At 24.6% G+C, this 19,363-nt stretch overlaps 3 protein-coding genes across 4 annotated transcripts; all 3 read left to right on the top strand.

The window, feature by feature from the left end:
* Positions 1-1,145: 1,145 nt before the first annotated feature.
* Positions 1,146-5,899, top strand: LOC126901284 (wee1-like protein kinase). Its single transcript, XM_050677674.1, has 2 exons — positions 1,146-1,349; positions 3,692-5,899. Exon 2 carries the CDS (start codon positions 3,781-3,783, stop codon positions 5,353-5,355), a length of 1,575 nt encoding a protein of 524 aa, XP_050533631.1. The 5' UTR covers positions 1,146-1,349; positions 3,692-3,780; the 3' UTR covers positions 5,356-5,899.
* A 3,534-nt stretch (positions 5,900-9,433) lies between these two features.
* LOC126901287 (28S ribosomal protein S31, mitochondrial) lies at positions 9,434-11,736 on the top strand. The gene is made up of 2 exons (XM_050677682.1): positions 9,434-9,642; positions 9,712-11,736. Exon 2 carries the CDS (start codon positions 9,740-9,742, stop codon positions 10,853-10,855), a length of 1,116 nt encoding a protein of 371 aa, XP_050533639.1. The 5' UTR covers positions 9,434-9,642; positions 9,712-9,739; the 3' UTR covers positions 10,856-11,736.
* A 727-nt stretch (positions 11,737-12,463) lies between these two features.
* On the top strand, positions 12,464-18,450 carry LOC126901283 (sentrin-specific protease 1-like). 2 transcript variants are annotated; one of them, XM_050677672.1, is made up of 4 exons: positions 12,464-12,607; positions 13,718-14,244; positions 15,551-16,226; positions 17,417-18,450. In XM_050677672.1, exons 2-4 carry the CDS (start codon positions 13,773-13,775, stop codon positions 17,844-17,846), a joined length of 1,578 nt encoding a protein of 525 aa, XP_050533629.1. In that variant the 5' UTR covers positions 12,464-12,607; positions 13,718-13,772; the 3' UTR covers positions 17,847-18,450. The 2 variants fall into 2 exon arrangements, with proteins under 2 accessions (XP_050533629.1, XP_050533630.1); XM_050677673.1 differs by lacking the exon at positions 12,464-12,607 and adding an exon at positions 13,528-13,594.
* The last annotated feature ends 913 nt before the right edge of the window (positions 18,451-19,363 follow it).

The raw sequence follows: 19,363 nt of genomic DNA, 5'->3' as shown, positions 1-19,363 counted from the left end.
CTTAAGAAACTCAAAGTGTGTAAAAGGACATCTGTTTTTTATAAAAAAAAGTCGTCTTATGTGATTATTCAATAGTATAAATAAACTACTGGCCTTCATCAAAACGCGTTTAGTGTTTTCATAATTTGTTAAAATTATCAGCTATATATTATATTTTGATATAATATGCGTATAAACTATATATGTATACATTTAAATATACTACGTATATATATATATATAAAGCTACAAGCCATGTTGCTATAAAAAAAACTTTTAAAAAAGTTAAAAAAGCTAAGCTAAAAAATAGAAAAAACTGATAACAAAAAGATTTGATAACACAATATTCTATTCATGTTTTTATGAATAGAATCAAGTTGTATAAATTTAAATAAATCTGGTAATTGTAAATACATTTTTAATAGGTGATGTTATTAATAATTTTTCTCATTAAACAAATTTCGTGTTAGTAAATTTATAACAAGAACAAACAATCAATTTAAACAAAAATCGATGCATTCATTCTCTACCCCCTAAAAATTAATTCTAGGATCGCTTGTGATGTATTTACAGAAGTATCCTCCTTATAGGCATACAATCATACTAGTGGAAGAATGAATCTCTCCATAACTCACAATATCTCTCCATTTCTTATTTATCAGGATCGTCCTCATACAATTTTTTTTTTAATACACCTCTAAGGGATTGTAATGAATATAATACTAATAAAAACTTAAACTGTACTATTTATATTTCATAAAAATTGGAATACATTTTTGTTATTAAGCAACCTAACAATAATTAATATGTTTGCATTAAGATTAATAAAAATAGTACCCTTTGCGTTTATTTTTTAATTTAATAAAAAATCACAGACACCCACATAATACTTGCAGCTGTCGAGTGCCTGTAGATTTATTTGGTTTGATTTGCGGTAGTGTGGAGGGGTGAACTCTGTATCATAGTTTTCCCGCGCTTTCTAAAAAGACAACACAACTTAACAAATTTATGTTGGCAACATTGTATAAGCAATGGTATACCTAGAGTCATGTGATCATTTGTGACCAATGAAATCGCAAAAATATTTAGATGAAAACATACCAAATACTATTATACATTTTTCTTATAGGTATCATGATTCATGTGATTGCAGATCTGAATAATCGTGGTATGACTCATTACGTTCATGTTAAGACTGGTTAATTGTTAGTGCGGTTCTTTTATTAACAGTGTTTTTTATTAATTATTTCAATTTTGTAGTCTATCTGTTTTACTTACCAAACAATTTTGTGTTGATAACTCAAGACTTTATTTTTGGATACTTCGTGAATTATTTGTGTTGAATTTCTTAAGAATGTTTTCTGAGCCGCGTAAGTAGATTCCTTCTATATTTTGAGTCTTGTCCTTTATAATAGTTTTACGTATTCGTCTAGTAGATTCGATTATTATTAACAAGCCAAATCTTTTTAGTCGGTGCATTACCACCCATTTAGGTCAATTACGATTCTTATTCATCTTGGATATGTTATACTTTACATTTTAAATTAAAAACGAACATCTAATTAAATAGGGTATAAAATTGTGACTTACTAGGAAAAAGTTCAGTTTAATTTTATTCAATTTTAAATTCGATTTATCAACATCACTAACAAAAAAAATTTGCTAACATAAATTAACAATAAATATGACACATAATGTGACATAAAGAAATCAGTTTAATTCACTATACTATAGTAAAATAATGACTCATGAAAAATGATTAGAGAAAAATGTATCAGTTTTAATGTATTATATATTTTTTAATTATTTTATATGACTAATTTAATTATGAAATGACAGAATATAAATTATTCAACTTATACCATTCTAAAAATTATTTAGGTACAATTTCTTTGTTTTTTATCATTATTATTTATATAATGAAGATAAACAACTATTGAATGTAAATAAGTATTGCCATTATGTAGAGTATAAGTATATTTTATTTTTATTTGTTGCTAAACAATGTACATAAAATATTTTTTCTATATGAAAATAAAAATATCAATATCAAATTTTACTTTTATAATTGAAATCAAAACATGTTCTATAAATATTTTAGAATTTAGATGGTTTGCTAGTAATAATGAATTTTTCTAATATTTATAGTTCCATATAATTAATAGATTTTTTTCAGTCATTACAAATCTTAAAACATAATTAAAATAATAATCTAAATATCATTTGTAAATTGAGTGAATCACTCGCTACCATATTATTTATTAAAAGTATAGTGCCTAGGATCTACAAATTTATTTTAATGATTTTTTTTCTTGTCACTTATGTTAAAATATATTTTTTCATGAGTACTAAGTCCATACAATAAGCTTAAATTCACTATCGAGTACTTTAACAAACTGCTCAAGGAAGATCATGTCTGTATTATATTTATATATATATATATATACAGAGTTATTGGTTTATCATAAGCCACTCGATTACATGCAAAATAAATACTGTTGAAAAAAATTGTATTTTTTTTTTATTTATTTATATTTGTTTTTAAAGGCTACAGGTGTGGAGATCAGCTCTTGAAAAAAAGGGTTTAAGAATAAGTAGGAGAAAGACAGTATATAGAGTACGAGTTTTGATAAAGGAGAACACGAGGTAGGTGAAATAAGGAGACCAGTGACAATAGGGAAGGACGTGATTGGAGAGGTGGAAAGTTTTAAGTATTTAGGGTCAGTTGTGCAAAAAAGTGGTGGCATTGACGAGAATGTAAGACATAAGATTAAGTCCAGGTGGTTGAAATGGAGAGAAGCATCTGGTGTCTTATGCGATAAAAGAATTCCAATGAGGCTGAAAGATAAATTCTACAAGACTGTAGTGAGACCAGCTATGATGTATGGTTCAGAATGTTGGGCGGTTGATGAGAAAGTAGAGCAAAAAATGAGTGTAGCAGAGATGAAAATGCTTAGATGTATGAGTGGAGTGATTAGAGAAGATAAAATGAAAGAAAATAGACTTAAATGGTTTGGTCATGTTATGAAAACAGAAGAATCGGAAGCGTAAGAACAGTTGTAGAAATGAATGTTGAAGGAAGAAGAGGTAGAGGAAGACCAAAAAAAAGATGTTATTGAATGCGATATGAGGACATATGATGTGAACGTAGAGGATGTGGGAGATCGTGTCAAGTGGAAGTTTAGGATAAGGGTAGCCGACCCCAAGTAATTGGGATTAATGCGAGGAAGAAGAAGAATTTGTTTCTTATTTTATCAGCTAATAATTATTTTTTAGAATCATCTCTTATAATTTATAGGAGTTGTCAGCTTTATTTTTTTTAAATAACAACACATATTTAATTGACTTATAAAATAAAAAATTATCTAATTAAGAAAATTTTTCCCTTGTTCCATATTATTAAATGGATATGTATTTATTTAACTAGCTTATAAAAGACAAAATGATTGGTCAACAACAATTTTTGGACCCATACTTTGGTAGTTATTATAATTTTTATATTAGGGGAGGGAGAAGAGTAGTTACCACTCCTTACTTCTAATCATTACTTTAAATTGTTACTAACTTCTGAAATTCTGACCCAAAAATTTCTTATCGATTAGTTATTTTCTTAATTACATCATTATCATATTAAATAAGTTGATGAGTTAATTATATATTATTATTTCACAGTTCTTAAATTTTTATTTAATTAATGTTTTTTTTTTTACAGATCTTAATTAGATAGAAAAGTATTTACAATGCTGATTTTGAATGATAACAACTTGATTATCTGTAAATTAATTAATTCACTGATAAATCATGGACGAAGCTATTCAACGTTCAAGTATTCAAATTTCATTATTACCTAGACGCTTGAATTTTAATGACTCTAATGAATCCTCTCCAAGTCACAATAATACAAATTTGCCAGAATCCCCTAAAACACCTCCAAATCATGGACAACTTATACCGCCTATGACACCTGCTTGCCGAAAACATCGTCCCTCTATTCCATTAAGGTTTGCTGAACATTTAGCTTCTCCTTCTAAAGCTGATTCTCCACAAAAAGATGAAATCTCATATTCTCCTCCTATTAAACGAATTTGTTTACTTAAATTGGAAGAAGGAATTTATGAAAGATCTCATACTTCATTAAAATGTTCTAGGATCTATGAACACAAAACTGCTCACAATTCATTCAATGATTCTGGATTACCGAAAGTAAAACAGTTTAGTATAAATCCATTTTCTCCTGCTGCTACTGATTTGCGTTCAAAATGGATGAACAATAATAACTGTAGTAAAAACAACTATAATAATAATAATGAGCCATCACTATCCGATAGTTGGGCTAAAGATTTAACTAATATTGAGCTTTCTGATCTTGAAGTTTCAAGATACTTCAAAGAATTTAAAATTGACAAGCTTATAGGCAAAGGTGACTTTGGAGAAGTCTATAAATGTATTAATATATTAGAAGGGATGCCTTATGCTATAAAAAAAACTCTCAAAAAAGTTGTTGGTACTAGACGTGAAAATTATGCCCGTAAAGAAGTATATGCAAATGCAGCTTTGTTTAGCCATCCAAATATAGTTGCTTATCATTCAGCTTGGAATGAGAGTAATTCAGTTTTTATTCAATTTGAATATTGTGATGGAGGTAATTTGGAAGATTTAATTTTCACCAAAAACCACAAATTTAATGATGGCGCTTTAGAGCGACTACTTTCTCATTTAGCCAGTGGTCTTCATTATATGCATATGTCAAAAATGGTTCATTTAGACATAAAACCAGCAAACATTATGATTAGTCACTTTCCTCATTCGAAAGAAGATGAAGAAAAAGTTGATAGAGATATTATATACAAGATTGGAGATCTAGGCCATGTAGCACATTTAGATAGTTTATGTGATGTCGAAGATGGTGATGCAAGGTATTTACCTAAAGAAATGCTCAGTGGTAAATATGATAGTTCAACAATTACTAAAGTTGATATTTTCTCATTGGGGATGACAGCCTATGAAGCCATCTCAGGATCTAGATTACCAAGTGATGGACCCGAATGGCATTATTTGAGAGATGGTTTTGTTCCTGATATAGATGGTTTCAGATTAAGTTTGTTATTAGCAAATATGATAGATCCACTACCCTTAAATCGACCTAATGCAATTGATGTTTTCAAGAATGTTACCTTTAAAGCTACAGAACTAGCTGAATTATCAACAATACAATACAAAAGAGACTATTTAGCTAGTTGTTCAACAACAAAATCTACTCAATGTTCTCCAATTAAAAAAATTGGACTAATTCCAAAACGAGCCCCTGTTGCGCTAAATACATTGCATAAAAGGAGGTTAGTTGGACATAAATCTCAACGTTATTCTTCCTTTTGAAGAAAAAAGTTATAACTTACTATTTACTGTCTCCTTAATGTAAATATGAATTAGATGAACTCTGTGATGATAATTTTAATACTTTTTTTTTTTTTTTTTTTACATACACAAATTATTATTATTATTTTTTTTTTATAAAAAAAAAAAAAGATTGCGAAGGTGAAACTGTGAATTTTTGGAATTTGTTAGTGATATTAACACTTTTTTTTAAGTTTTGCTGTCTATTTATGTTATTAGCAGCTTGATAAATTATCTCTTCATCATAATGCCTATTTATATTTTTATTGTAGTTGTTATCTTTTTTATTAATTTAATTGTGCATCATTTACAGTTTTAGATTAAAAATAAATTATTTAAGTTTTATTTTAGTAATGGAGGCTTTTTCAACCAATATAATATTTTGTTAAATGTGTTCATATATCCACATTACTTGAATTGTTTTTACATAAAATTAAAACAAAAAATGTACTTCATTAATAAATTAACTAATTATAGTAGTTTGTTTAGTAATACATACTATTATAATAAGTTAGTATATTTTTATGTTTTGATATTTTGTTAATCAAGGCATCTTTTATAAATGAAAATTATATTTAACAAACATTTAAAATGTTTCTCAATTTATATAAAATGATTTTTTTTCTTTTTAATTTCTCGTATTTAAAAAGTAATATAATATATTTGCATTTCTCTTTAGTTTCTAGTACATTAATTTAATTTTCTTACTTACAAAATGTTGATAATTGAGTTGAATAGTCTTCAAACATATGTATTAATATAATTCTAATTAAATAAATTTTTATTTGAAGAAGTTGTCATTTATTTATTTTATTAAACAAATAAAAAGATACATTTTTGCTTCAAATTATAAGATTTAATAATAATTAATTTAATCTATTTTTTGTACTCATTGTAAAAATTATTTTTAAAAATAACTGTTCTCTATTTAGTTTAAAATACAGTTTTCAAAGTTGGTAATATTTTAACTACTTCCTCATGTCAATTTTTATTTTATTTTTTTTGTAGTGTTAAATTTATCTTGTCATTTTAGTTTATATATATATATAACTGAATGATTCTAAGTTGTTTTTTTTATGTTAGCTGTTTTATATTGTGACAATCTGTTATTATCTTATGAGAGAAATAAAATTAATATGTTTCACATTTTATTTTACTTGTCTTACTTTTTTTAATTCTGTAATGTAATTTGATGATATTAAATAAGATTTGTTTAAAATTTGGGCCATATCCGTCAAATATAACCGTGTTTGTAGGCCTTTAATTTTGAAATTGATAGGCTTTTTTGGTAAAACGAAAGCCAACTATACTGTAACTATTTCCCGGTTAATCTAATAAAAACTGAGTATAAAATTAAAATTTTATATGTAAAGCTTAAAAATTTTAAAAACTTCAATTTTACAGTTTGAAAACAAAACAGACATATGTGTTTTTTGATGCTGTATATAATGGTGTAATTATATTTGGAGTAAGACAATTATTGAATTATTTTTGTTGGTTTTTTACATTCAAACAGTGTGACTATTCATTATTTGCAAAATATTTGTGACTATCTTTACAATTAGTTGATTAATTAAGTAATAGTGTTATTCGCCACGTGTAATTATACCAGTTTTCAGCATCAAAGAACAAGGATCTTGAATTTTTTTTTCAAACTCACCAAAAAATACTTCAATAAATGTTGTAGTTTTTTATTTAATTTTTGAGTTTTACATATATTTTTTAATTTCACACAAGTAATTAATGTCAAGTAAGGTAAACATAAAAAAAAATGATAATTGTGGATACATCTACTGAAAATAATCCTTATATTTTGAATTATTAATTATAATAAATTATATAACCATTTATTCAAAATAGTATTTTAAGAAAAATAATGAATTTACTATTACCAAACTTGTTTACATTTACCCTATTTCACTTGAATCAAATTTCTTTCAAAAAAGTACTTAAAAGATTTCATTATAAAATATTTTCCACTTAAAATGTTTTTTATTTGTATAAAACGATCTCTCAAATTCTTTAATAATTCTATGTCAGTTTTTCTACTCTACAATTATGGCTCAAAAGCTAGTTTTAAATTTAAAATAATAAATAATGAAAAATTAAAAAAAAACCAAGCATAGTGGGGGACGTGGCATAATTGGGTCAAATATAGTGATATCTCACAGTGATTAAAATCACCATCATAAAAAACGCTTCGATGCAAATCTATAGATAGTATTTAATTTAAAAAAAATTATGGATTATTCCAAAAGCTATATGATCTCCTATTTCCTTATTTATATCCTATATAGTATTTATCATAAAAAAATTGTATTGATCCATACATTTTTCAAAAATTTATAGTATTTTAAAGTTAAAAATGTAAAATATAAAATCGAGAATTTTAACACAAAAATAGCATACGGTAGCCATTTTCACTGTAAAGACAAAATGAAGTCCGAATTTTTTTTTCCATAAAAAAGTATATTACATAACATTTAATTCAAAGTAATATAAAAGTGTCAGTATTTCCCCTTACGTTAATTATTTATGAAAATGTTATCATTTTGAATCCCCTCATGTGGGTGGGCTGGTTAAGGGTCAGATTTATAAAAAAAATATATCAAATGATAGGTAAAGACATCGTGCAACAATAAAAATAATATTGATTTGGTTATTTTTGAAAAAGTTATGACAGTCTTAAGTAAAAACAATTGAAAAGATGTTGAAAATTAGCGATTTTTAAAATTGTAATTTTTTTGGAGATTTCCCTTTTTACGAGGAACAAGGGAAATTTTTTCAATTTTTGAGGATAATGTCTTCGACTAGATACGATTTGTGATCTTTTGACGTATCATTGAAAGAAATTCGTTCGATGAGAGCTGAGAATAAATGGTAACAGATACACAAAAAAAATGTAAAAAAAAACACATAGTAAATCCAATACCTATTCAGCTTCGCATCGAAGCTAAAATAGATAAATCTTGTTTTAAAAATCAAATGACTTATGATTCATCATTAAGTTTTAGTTTGATGGGCATTTTATAAAATGCTGCTAAAAATAATCTAAACTGTTTACTATAACTATTTTTTGGTTAATCTCATAATTATAAAAATTGCTATTCATAGATAATATTATGTGAAATTCGAAAATATACATAGATTACTTTACCCCAATTACTTATGTGTGAAATTAAAAAATACATAATTTAATATTTAAGGAAAATATACCATATTATATTTCACAAAATGTTATTAAAAAGTCTGTAAAATCATAGATAGCAATTACTGGTTGTCATCATTAGCAGAAATAAGAAGTGAACATGATTACAGACTACTTCAACACACAACATTTTTATACTCCAAAAATCAGAGGTTTAATCACAACATCTAATCATGTGTGCAATATTATTACAGAAACAGAAATTAGTTTATTACATTTTACTAACTATTTTAGTAATATTAATATTCTAAATTTAGATAAAAATATAATATATTTAAAAAAATGCACTGGATACTTAAATATTCTAAAAATTAAGATGTAACAATATAGAAACTTTAGAGAAGCCACATAAGTAAATGTTACTAACATCAATTTTGAAAAGAATTGAAGTATTCGTTTACATTTATACAAGAAACAATTTTCATCAGATTTTTTAAATCCAGCATGAAAACGCCAAAAAAAAACTATAACAATTTTTTTTTTTATAACCAATAACATGTTTATTAACTCAGACTTATACTTTGTGATTTCTTTAATACTAATATTATACTAATTTTGTATTTAACATTTTTTTTTACAAGTTGTACAACACCCAAGCAAATCCAAAACATTATTAAATTAAATGATTCATAAACCAGTTCGATTTGTTTCTATCCAACAAATACAAATACAACAAATAAATTTTCGTTTTAAATAATTTTTAATAATCCACAAATTTTTCAATGATTATTGATTATAATTACATATTAGTATATAGGTAGAGATTGATAATGTTTATTTTCTGAGTTGTCAACTTAACATATAGTGGTCTGTTTTATGGTGATAATATCGAAGACGGCTATCTAGTTTTATTATATATCAGTGATTGATACTTCATTGGCGCATGTGCGTAGAGAATATACAATTTAATACTAATGACAACAGTTTCTTTTTTCTTTGCAATAGAATAGTATTGCTTAATAACTTTTGGTTAAAGATTTTATTGATTACACTTTATGTAACAAAAAAGGTATTAAAACTCTTTTTTAGTAAACTTTCCCTCATCTTCCTATATTTATTAAGTAAGTTGTCCAAAATATTATTGTCATTTCATTTAACAATTATTTTTTTAATATTGCATTTATTCATAGGTAAATTGTTCATGTCTAACTATTAGATATGTATTCAAACTTTTCTATGAAGTGTATATCATATATCAAGAGTGATAAATATTTAAGAACAAATAGGATTTATTACTTCACTCATAGATTTAAGTCCAATAATATACCTCCAGATGACGAAAAAAATAAAAAAACACAAGCTGTAAATAAATTAAATGATCTATTAAAATCTATGGCTAAAGGAAATGATGTACCTAAAAGTGCCATACCAATCGATCTTGCAAAACCTAGGCAAATAGCAAAACAAGCAGAATTAGGTAAAAAAAAAATTAAGGTTGAAGAAAAACAATTAGAAGATCAGTTAGTAGAAGCAGCACACTCTGTTGCTGAATCAATAGGAGGAGATATCAAACAAACAGAATCTGAATTATTGAATTTATTAAAGATATACAGTGATGAAACCATTGTTGATAATGAAAAGAAACCAAAATCATCAGTTCACCTAAGTGAACTTATTTCTGGAATGAAAATTGATTGTTCTAAGCCTGCTACTAATAAGTATCCTGAAGTTGATAAAGCTCAACGAGTTCGAGAATCTTTAAATCGTTTTACTAAATCCCAAAAATCTTTTGAAAAATTTAAATATTATAGAAAGCCTATGCAAGATTACACTCCTTTAGACATATTTGGAGGTGAACCTTTAAATATTTTCAAGGATCCTCTTACATTGGACAAAAATGGTATAACACTTTCTACTTGGGATCATTTACATAAAAAGTCATTAAAATTAGCTATAACACATCCCCCTAAAAATATTTATGAACAAATGATAATGTGGACAGAAGAAGGAAAATTATGGAAATTTCCCATAAATAATGAACAAGGAATGGAAAATGAAAATGAAGTATTTTTTGCTGATCATGTATTTTTAGAGCCCTTGATTGAAGATTGGTGCCCTAATAAAGGCCCGATTCGACATTTTATGGAATTAGTTTGTGTTGGTTTATCTAAAAATCCATATCTTTCTGTCGAAGAAAAGAGAGATCATATTAATTGGTTTAGACAATATTTTTATGAAAAAAATCAACTATTGAAAGAGGTTGGTGCTTTTGAAATAAAATCATTACCTGAAAACATCAAGGAATATTACCAACCCCCTGTTCCAAAAACATAAACTTGAAATAGTTATATTTAGCTAAGAAAATATTATAATAAAAAATTTATAAATTATAAAAAATGTCCTAATTAATCTTTTGTAATTATATATAAGGGTTTTGTAGCTGACAAGCAATGTAGCAATGTCTTATGCATATGGCAACCAAATGTCTAAAATGAAATAAGAGAAATTTTTTCTAGTTATTAGTAAATATAGGCATAGAGTTAAGAAATGTTTGAGGGTTAAGAACCCCCCCAAAAAAAATGAAAATTAAGTTAATACAATATAAAAAATATTTTTAGAAAAAGGTAGGTTGGGTTTAAAAATTGATTTAGTAATTAAAAAAATTTGTTTATGACCAATTAGCCTGCAAACAGTTAATTAGATTTATCAGTTAATCTTAGTTAAAGATAGATATATTTATAAAGTATCATTTTAAAACTTTGTATTGTTAATTTACTTCACATTGTTATACATAAAAATTGTTATTAGTTTACTATTGTATTAGAAATATGAACTGATAAATTAAGTATAAAAATGAAGACTTTTTGACATAACATAACTTCTACAAAAAGAGAACAAATTCTCGTAAGAGTTTGTCTGGACTCTATACTTATGCATAATTTGACAGATTCAAGATTGAGTCAAGGGCAACATTGTATATTGTACAAGAGTAATTAAGTTGCCATAATTTCAGTGATGGGACAACCACCTGTCACAGTAAATTTAAAGTTAATAATCTTTTGAAGGAGCCTGAATGGCTCTTAATGGTCTGTATAATAATAATACATTATCTCACCATGTTCTGACATCTTTAATAACTTTTGATTTAGCAAATATTTTTGCGTTACCTTTATTATTTAAACAAATTATACAATTATGTATTATATTATAGTATTATATTTGCTTTCAATAATAGGCGTCTATTAGAATAACGTCTTTAAGGATACTATAAAAAGTACAATTATAATTGTTTTTTCCCTACTTCCTACTCTAAAAACACTATAGGGTATAATGACGAATTAAGTATTTCTCAACATCAATTACTTATAGCAGCACATTCTAGGTAGCAAAAAGCCTCTTACGGTACACTTTGTTATTAACATACATGCACGTATGTTAATTTTAGTGGTGATTAGAATTTATATTTAGCGTGTTTTTTTATGTAATTATTTAAATATCAAAACATTAAAGAAAACTTTTCAAATTTCTTACCTAAATTTTCTAAAAATACTATTTAATACCTAATAAGTCACAAAGACACATTTCTTTTAGAATCGCTTTTGTCATCTTGTCCCATAGTTGGAAAAAGATTACAAAAATGATACTTTCAAGAAAAACTTGTATTTTGCTCCTTAAAATATTAAAAAGACAATTGCAAACATTTGAAATGATAGGCTAGGTATTGAAGTAATTTTTTAGAAAATTTCAGAAAACCAAGAAAATTGTAGAAGTCAATATAAGTCGACAATTGTAGAATTTAAGATTTTCGACTTAAATTTAAATTTTTATCACTAATAAGATTAATAATTTTTTTTGTAGACGGATAATAAGAAATATGTTGTCTACACTGATTTGTTTATTTTCAATTTTTTATAAAAGAAGATGATATCATATTGATATTACTAGTCTTAATTTTGTCCACCAACAACTGTTGACTTGAAAAATTAAGATTATGATAATATCATAAACTAATTAAAAATTTGTATACATTTAAATTCTGTTTTTATAGTATTTTGTTCGAACATTTTTTGCGTGTCAAAATATTGAGTAAGAGAAAAATAATATATTTTTGAAATTTGTTAAGTAGTAACTGAGATAAAATTCATTTAAAAATTGTGAAGGTTCAATGTTTTTTTTAAACTATACTTGTTTTAACAATTTGAGTATCATTAAATGATCAATCATAGAGTTAATGTCTAGGAGTTTGTGATGTGAATTTTGATGACTGTTTGTTATACATTTGCTGAATAATGAACCTTATTGAGTAAAGAAAGTTCACAATATATTCTAAAAATGCCAACTACTAATCATTTTAATAAATGTTTAGGAAGTGTGACATTATCACAACTCCCTATGAAATCATTCCATGATAGTTAATCTAACAATATTTTTAATACAATTTTCTCTCGATTTGTTAATTTATAAGTCTTTATTATATATATAATATGATAAATCATTAATTCACTATAATGTAAATTTATAATTGTTTTAAATAGTTACTTATATAAACTATTTAGGTTTTTCCTATCCACTCCTTTTTTTGTTAAATACACTATTTTTATTGAATGAGAAAACATTTTTACTTTATTTATGTGTTCAATAATATGAGAAAATAAAAAATACTCTTAATCTATTGCCTATAAGTTAAATAAAAATAATAATATAACAAAAGTCAAGAATTTTGAGGAGCTTCAATTAAAAGTTTATTTTTTTATTAATATTTTAAAAAGTAATTTTAAAATATTATAAAATTTTAAACTTTTGTAATTAATTATTTGTCATTAAATTATAAAGAAGGATTCAGTGTTCTACTTTTAGAGCATACCCACTTATATTTTGACCATATATTATTTAATATCCCTAATTTCTGTTTTGTGTTAAACCACTTATATTATACTTACCTAGTTATATCTATAAATTATTTCATTATTAATATGTTAAATATTTGTTTTTTCTTTGTTCTTTAGTTATTTTGTAATGTGAAACTCTCAAGATATGTTAAGTGTTTAAAAAATATGTGATTATATATTATATGTATGTTATAGATGTCTAACATATTTATTTATATTTTTAAAACTTGAGCTTAAAAAAAAAATCTATTACTATATAACAAATAAAATTTATTTAAAATATTAATTGTTCTTTTTTTTTTTTCAGAAATTGTAAATAATCAGGTCATTTTTTATATCATTCTCTATGTTAAAATTGGGTAATGGGTCTCTTAAACTCATTATTAAATATAAAAAATTGGTTTGCTACTAAAACTGGATTGTCTGACTCAAGAGAAAATAACAAACGGAAATATGATGAACGTGAATCATTAGCTAGCAAAAGAGCTCGAATGGATGACAGCCTTGTAGAAATAGTTGAAATTAGTGATGAGTCTCTATCTGAAACGGAAGAGGTTGAAATCATGGAACCTGGACCTTCCACTGTACCCCTAAGAGCTAGTCCACCAGTTTATCTTGATACTGTACGATATCAAAGAAGAACATTATCACCCATTACTACAATAGATCTTACCAGTAGCAGTGATGAGGAAAAGAAAGTTAAAGTTGTAAGATCATACAGTCTATCAAATCCTTCTAGATTATCTAGTAGGGAAGATAAATTGATGGCAAATACTAATAATAAATCTAATATAGAAGATAAATATTTACTATCTTCTTCTTCATCAGTTAAAGGTAAAAGTAAATATTTGAAGTTGTAATTTAAGTCATTTGTAAAAAATGATGGGGGTTTTGGAGAGTTAACTCCCCAAAAACGTAAAAAAACTATTTGTATTGTTTTATAAAAACATATTTTAAGGGAAAATATTAAATTATATCATTTGCCTTTTCAAAAAATTACAAAATATACCTTTGCTTTTATTGTATAAATTATACTAATGATCATTAGTATAAACTTTTTTATATAACTTAGTTTTCTTATTATATTAATGACAAAACAATAGATAAATAAACCTAAGGAAACTAAATTTTGTATAAAAAAAATTGTATTTCTTAGCTACGTCTATGGTTTATACTAATTATTAATTTTGATTTATCCTGAAATTATTAATCAGTAAAGAAGAACATGGGGTAAAATGATATAGCCTGTTTACTCAATGTATAGTGGACTGATAATTATCAAGCCATTTTATTTATGTTAGAATTTATAAAAAAACAATGAAACTATTATAATAAGCAATTAATTATACATCTTATTTTTTTGCCAATTAATAAGAAATAACGAGGCAGCTTTTTCTGACCTAATGGTTTAATTATACTTATTTTTTAAAAACATTAGCACTATTATACTAGAGTGAGAAGAGTAAAGCTGGTCTATTTACTATTATTTCTATACATATATAAATGACACTACTCCTCCCACTCTAATTTAAAAGTGCTGATATTTTTTAAAATATTGATTCAAAGTTATCGACCAGTAATTTTATATTTTCAAGGTAATTAAACATATATTTTTCCATTTAAAAAACTGAAATTGAACTAATTTAAACTGAAGAGAATATTTTTTTTTGAAAATTATAGAACATAGAATACTATTAACTACTGAAAGAAAATACTATAGTATGTTTTATACTTTTAAGATTTGATTTGATAACTATGTATGAAGTATAGTTTTTTTCAATATTTAATTATGTTCTAAAAAAATTTATTTCTTTAAACCTACATAAAATTAGTGGCAAACTTGCATCCTTTAAATCTATATAATATTAAAACTTATATAATGTACATTAATCAGCCACTTGAGTTAAAAATAATAATTTATGATGTTAAACTATACACCCGTATATCTTCAAGCGTATACGCATGTAGATTCAACTATACTTGATATTTTTTTATTTTACATTTATAGTAAAAGTTTAATTGTTGCGTTTTAAAATGATGTATTTAATTATTCAAACTTTAATAATTATATGATTTAAGAGTTTATTTATTTATCATTTTTTAAATTTAATTTTTAAAGTATGATAATTTCATTTTATAGAATTAAACAATTGCTGTATGGAATCTAGTATGTCTACAATGCACATTGATAGAATCCATTCAAAGAATAGTGATGAACGTATTTTAGGTATGATTTTAAACAGTTATGTTATTCCAAAATCGAAGTCAGAAATCTCTGTGTTATCAGCATCAAGTCAAAGATCTCCACTTATTTCAAGGAAACAAACTGTTTTAAATCAACCTGTTACATCTCAAATTTGTGGCAAAGAAAATTTAAATTTTCCAGAACTGAGTTTTTATAAAAATAAAATACTAGAAAAAGAAAATTTCTATAGTCGTGTAATGAGAAAGTTTAAAGAAAAGCAAGCAGCTGCTGCCATACAAAATGATATAAAAAAGAAAACATCTGATGATGTATTTTTAGAAAAACTACAATCTATGAATAAACTGATTGAAAAAGTCGAACCAAAGAAAAAAAGTGATATTTTTCCTGGTTATGGAAAAGAAGTTATAGATTTTCTTGCGCAAAAAATGGCAGGCCCACAAAATGAATACATTATTAAAGGCAAAAATATAAAAAAAAGTGATTTAAGAACAATCTATTCTCCAACAGCATGGTTGAATGATGAAGTTATTAACCATTACATGAATATGATTGTGGAACGTGATCCTAATTCATTGCATTCATTTGATACTTTCTTTTATACAAAATTATCGTAAGTTTGAAGATAACTAATAAAGTAAAATATAAAAAGTAATAACAATTTAATTTTCAAAGTCATCCTAAAAGATATAATAAATATTGATCACTTGGGGCTAATATAATTTTTAAATTTAAACTATATTAAAAATATTATTAACTTAAAATTAAATATATATAGCACAAAAAGTAACAAAAAATTTCTAAAAAATCACAGATACGTATTTCGAAACACAATGTTACCATTATTAACGGTAAACATACACTGATAGTATATGTTTAGTCATTTTTTGTAGTTTTTTGAGTTAAATAATTTTTAGTTTTAAATTAATAATATTTTTAATGCAGTTTTAATTTTAAATATCCTAAAAAGATTTGAAAATTCATAATATATTAAATATTTACTGATTGATTATTTAATGTAAATCAAATATTTTATATCTTGATGTAGATTGAGAAAGGGAGCCATGGTACCTGGACTATAAAGTTTAGGTGTCTCAGAATTTTTTTTTAGCACAGCATAAAATATAATATTTATGTAATGTCTTTGATATGAGTACTTCGTTAAATTTTGAATCTTAGACCTCATAATATCTTGACTTTGTTATAATATTTACAAAAATATTTTATTAAAGTTTTTATTGTTTTCAGAATTTTACAATTTATTAAATTTTTTTAATGACAGCATACAATAAGAAATACTATAAAAATAAGAAAATAACAGGTTAATTTACCACAATGAGTTATACATTAAATTAGTTATCTATTTTGGTAGCAGTTATTTGGTTTTGTAAAAGACAGTTATCATTTACTGTTTTTCTATGAATTAAAATAAAAATTATAATTTATGTCTATTGCTTAGTAGTGATTATTTTGTAAATTTCCAATAAATTAAACAATAAAAAAAATTGTTAAAAAGGAATCAAAATGATAATGTTTATATACTTTCATAAAAAAACTGTCTTTGATATGCTCAAGATTTTTCTTGTGTAAGATATAGACATAGAGAATTATTTTCTCCTTGTAGAGAAAAAATTGCCAACTGGTTATAAGTTATATTAAAAGAGATTGTAAATTGATAACTAACTGACCAACTGGCAATAACAAATTTTAGAAAATATGTTAGTCATATGTTGTTTATAGTGATAGTTTTGCTAAAGAACACCTTGTATTAATTATTTTAAACATAAATAATTTTTGTTTCAGTTCACAAGGTTATGAATCTGTTAGACGCTGGTCAAGAAGGAAAGACATTTTTGCTTGTAAGAAAATGTTCAGTCCGATTCATTTAGGCAATCATTGGTGTCTAATATGTATCAATTTTGTTGAAAAAACCATTAAATACTATGATAGTTTAGGAGGAAAAAATCCTAAATGCTTAAATGTTATGTTATATTATTTAAAAGAAGAACATAAAAATAAAAAAAATGTAGAACTTGACTGTAGTAATTGGCGACTAATGGATGCTGATGATTGCCCAAAACAACGTAATGGATATGATTGTGGAGTGTTTGCATGTATTAATGCAGAATTTTTAGCTCGTGATGCTAAACTGGATTTCACTCAAGAAGATATGCCTAAATTAAGACACAGAGTGTGTTATGAAATCTTAAAGAATCGTTTATGTTTTAATTAATACTTTGTAAAATAAAAATTATAGATTCATACAACTCCTAATTTCTAAGTATGTAATGTACATTCTTTATTTATTATTAATTTTGTATAAAAAATTGTGTATAATTGACTGTAAGGAAACCATTCCTTTTTAGATTTCTGATTGAAACCAGTTTACTTAAAAATGAATTTACAATATTATGTGTAAATATCTTCTTTAGTGTGTTAAAAATGTTATGTTTCATCAATTGAGAGAAAATTGTAATTTCAATGTTTAGAAAATATTGTTTAATTAAACTTTTATATTGTTATTTGAAGTAATTTATTTTTTGAAAGTAATTATAATGAATTTTTTCTTTTGTTAACATAACACATAGGTATTAGTATTAGGAAACGTAATAAAAATTAAAGTAAATATTTTTTTTATGTGGTTGGACAATTATCATTAGACAGGTATGCATAATTATTTTATATTTTCTTGTTTTAGTATAAAAATTATAGAAATATGAAATGGTGAACATGAAAATCTAATACTATCATATTTGTCTTTTATTCTGAAACTTTTATGTAAATTTTAATTACTATTGGTCTATTAATTAGTTCATTATAACTGAGTTGAATATTAACTGATTTTTTGTATATTTATTTTTTAAATTAATTTTGTAGTAAGATAAGAGAGTGAAGTAAAAAGTGTTTTATTTATTAACTATTGAAACAGTATAGCTTTTTTATTAGTGAATTTAAAAAAGTAGTAATCATTAAATCACCAAAAAAGTATATATTTGCATCTTACCTTGTTTTTTTTTTTTGAAACTATAATAAACAGAATGATTAATTTATCATTAACACTTGATTACTCACAAAATAAGTACAGTATTAATAAAAAGCTTTGGTATTTTTTGATTAATAAATTTTATGATCCCTTATAATAAATAGGGGTGTCATTTTATTTTTTTAATATAACAATATTCGTAATTAACAAGCTTATTTTATAACAATGTAATTAAGTAAATAACTAGTCGATAACTTTTTGACCAGTATTTTATAAGCTATTAACAATTTAAAATAATTACTATAGAAGTGGATACTAATATTTTCATTTCCCAATTTTTCTCATCCTTCCAATTTTTTAATATTATAGTATACTTCAAAAGCTTTAGTTTGATATAGGTTAGAAGTTGTCAACCCAGCATTCCAAAATATTTTCAAAAATCGAGTTTGAACTAAAATTTGACATGTGTGGGTGTTTTATTTTAATCCCTTCCTGTACTTCGGCCTTCCATTGGATTTTCAGAAAAAAGCTTTATTGTCTTTAATTTACTTCATTAAAATTTTATTTAGATCAGTAATTTTAAAAAAAGTTATTGCAAAATAATTTGATGTTTTATATGTTAAATCAATTTATCTTTATTATTACTATTTTATTATAATTTTGAAACCTGTGCTAAAATTTTTCTCAGGTATAATATTACGTCCCTTTAATTATTAAAATTTATTTAAATGATTATTTAAAATATATGAATAATTTTTTATTTTTTT

The sequence above is a fragment of the Daktulosphaira vitifoliae genome, unplaced genomic scaffold, assembly GCF_025091365.1.
Source record: "Daktulosphaira vitifoliae isolate Bord-2020 unplaced genomic scaffold, ASM2509136v1 Scaffold_3, whole genome shotgun sequence".
NCBI lineage: Eukaryota > Metazoa > Arthropoda > Insecta > Hemiptera > Phylloxeridae > Daktulosphaira > Daktulosphaira vitifoliae.
This window is presented reverse-complemented; position numbering and strand designations above follow the sequence as displayed.

Coding starts and splice junctions, on each gene's coding strand:
- LOC126901283 (XM_050677672.1), top strand. CDS start 13,773: ATGGGTCTCTTAAACTCATTATTAAATATAAAAAATTGGTTTGCTACT. Junction 14,245..15,550: donor TTCTTCTTCATCAGTTAAAG/GTAAAAGTAAAT, acceptor TTCATTTTATAG/AATTAAACAATTGCTGTATG. Junction 16,227..17,416: donor TTCTTTTATACAAAATTATC/GTAAGTTTGAAG, acceptor TTTTTGTTTCAG/TTCACAAGGTTATGAATCTG.
- LOC126901287 (XM_050677682.1), top strand. CDS start 9,740: ATGTATTCAAACTTTTCTATGAAGTGTATATCATATATCAAGAGTGAT.
- LOC126901284 (XM_050677674.1), top strand. CDS start 3,781: ATGGACGAAGCTATTCAACGTTCAAGTATTCAAATTTCATTATTACCT.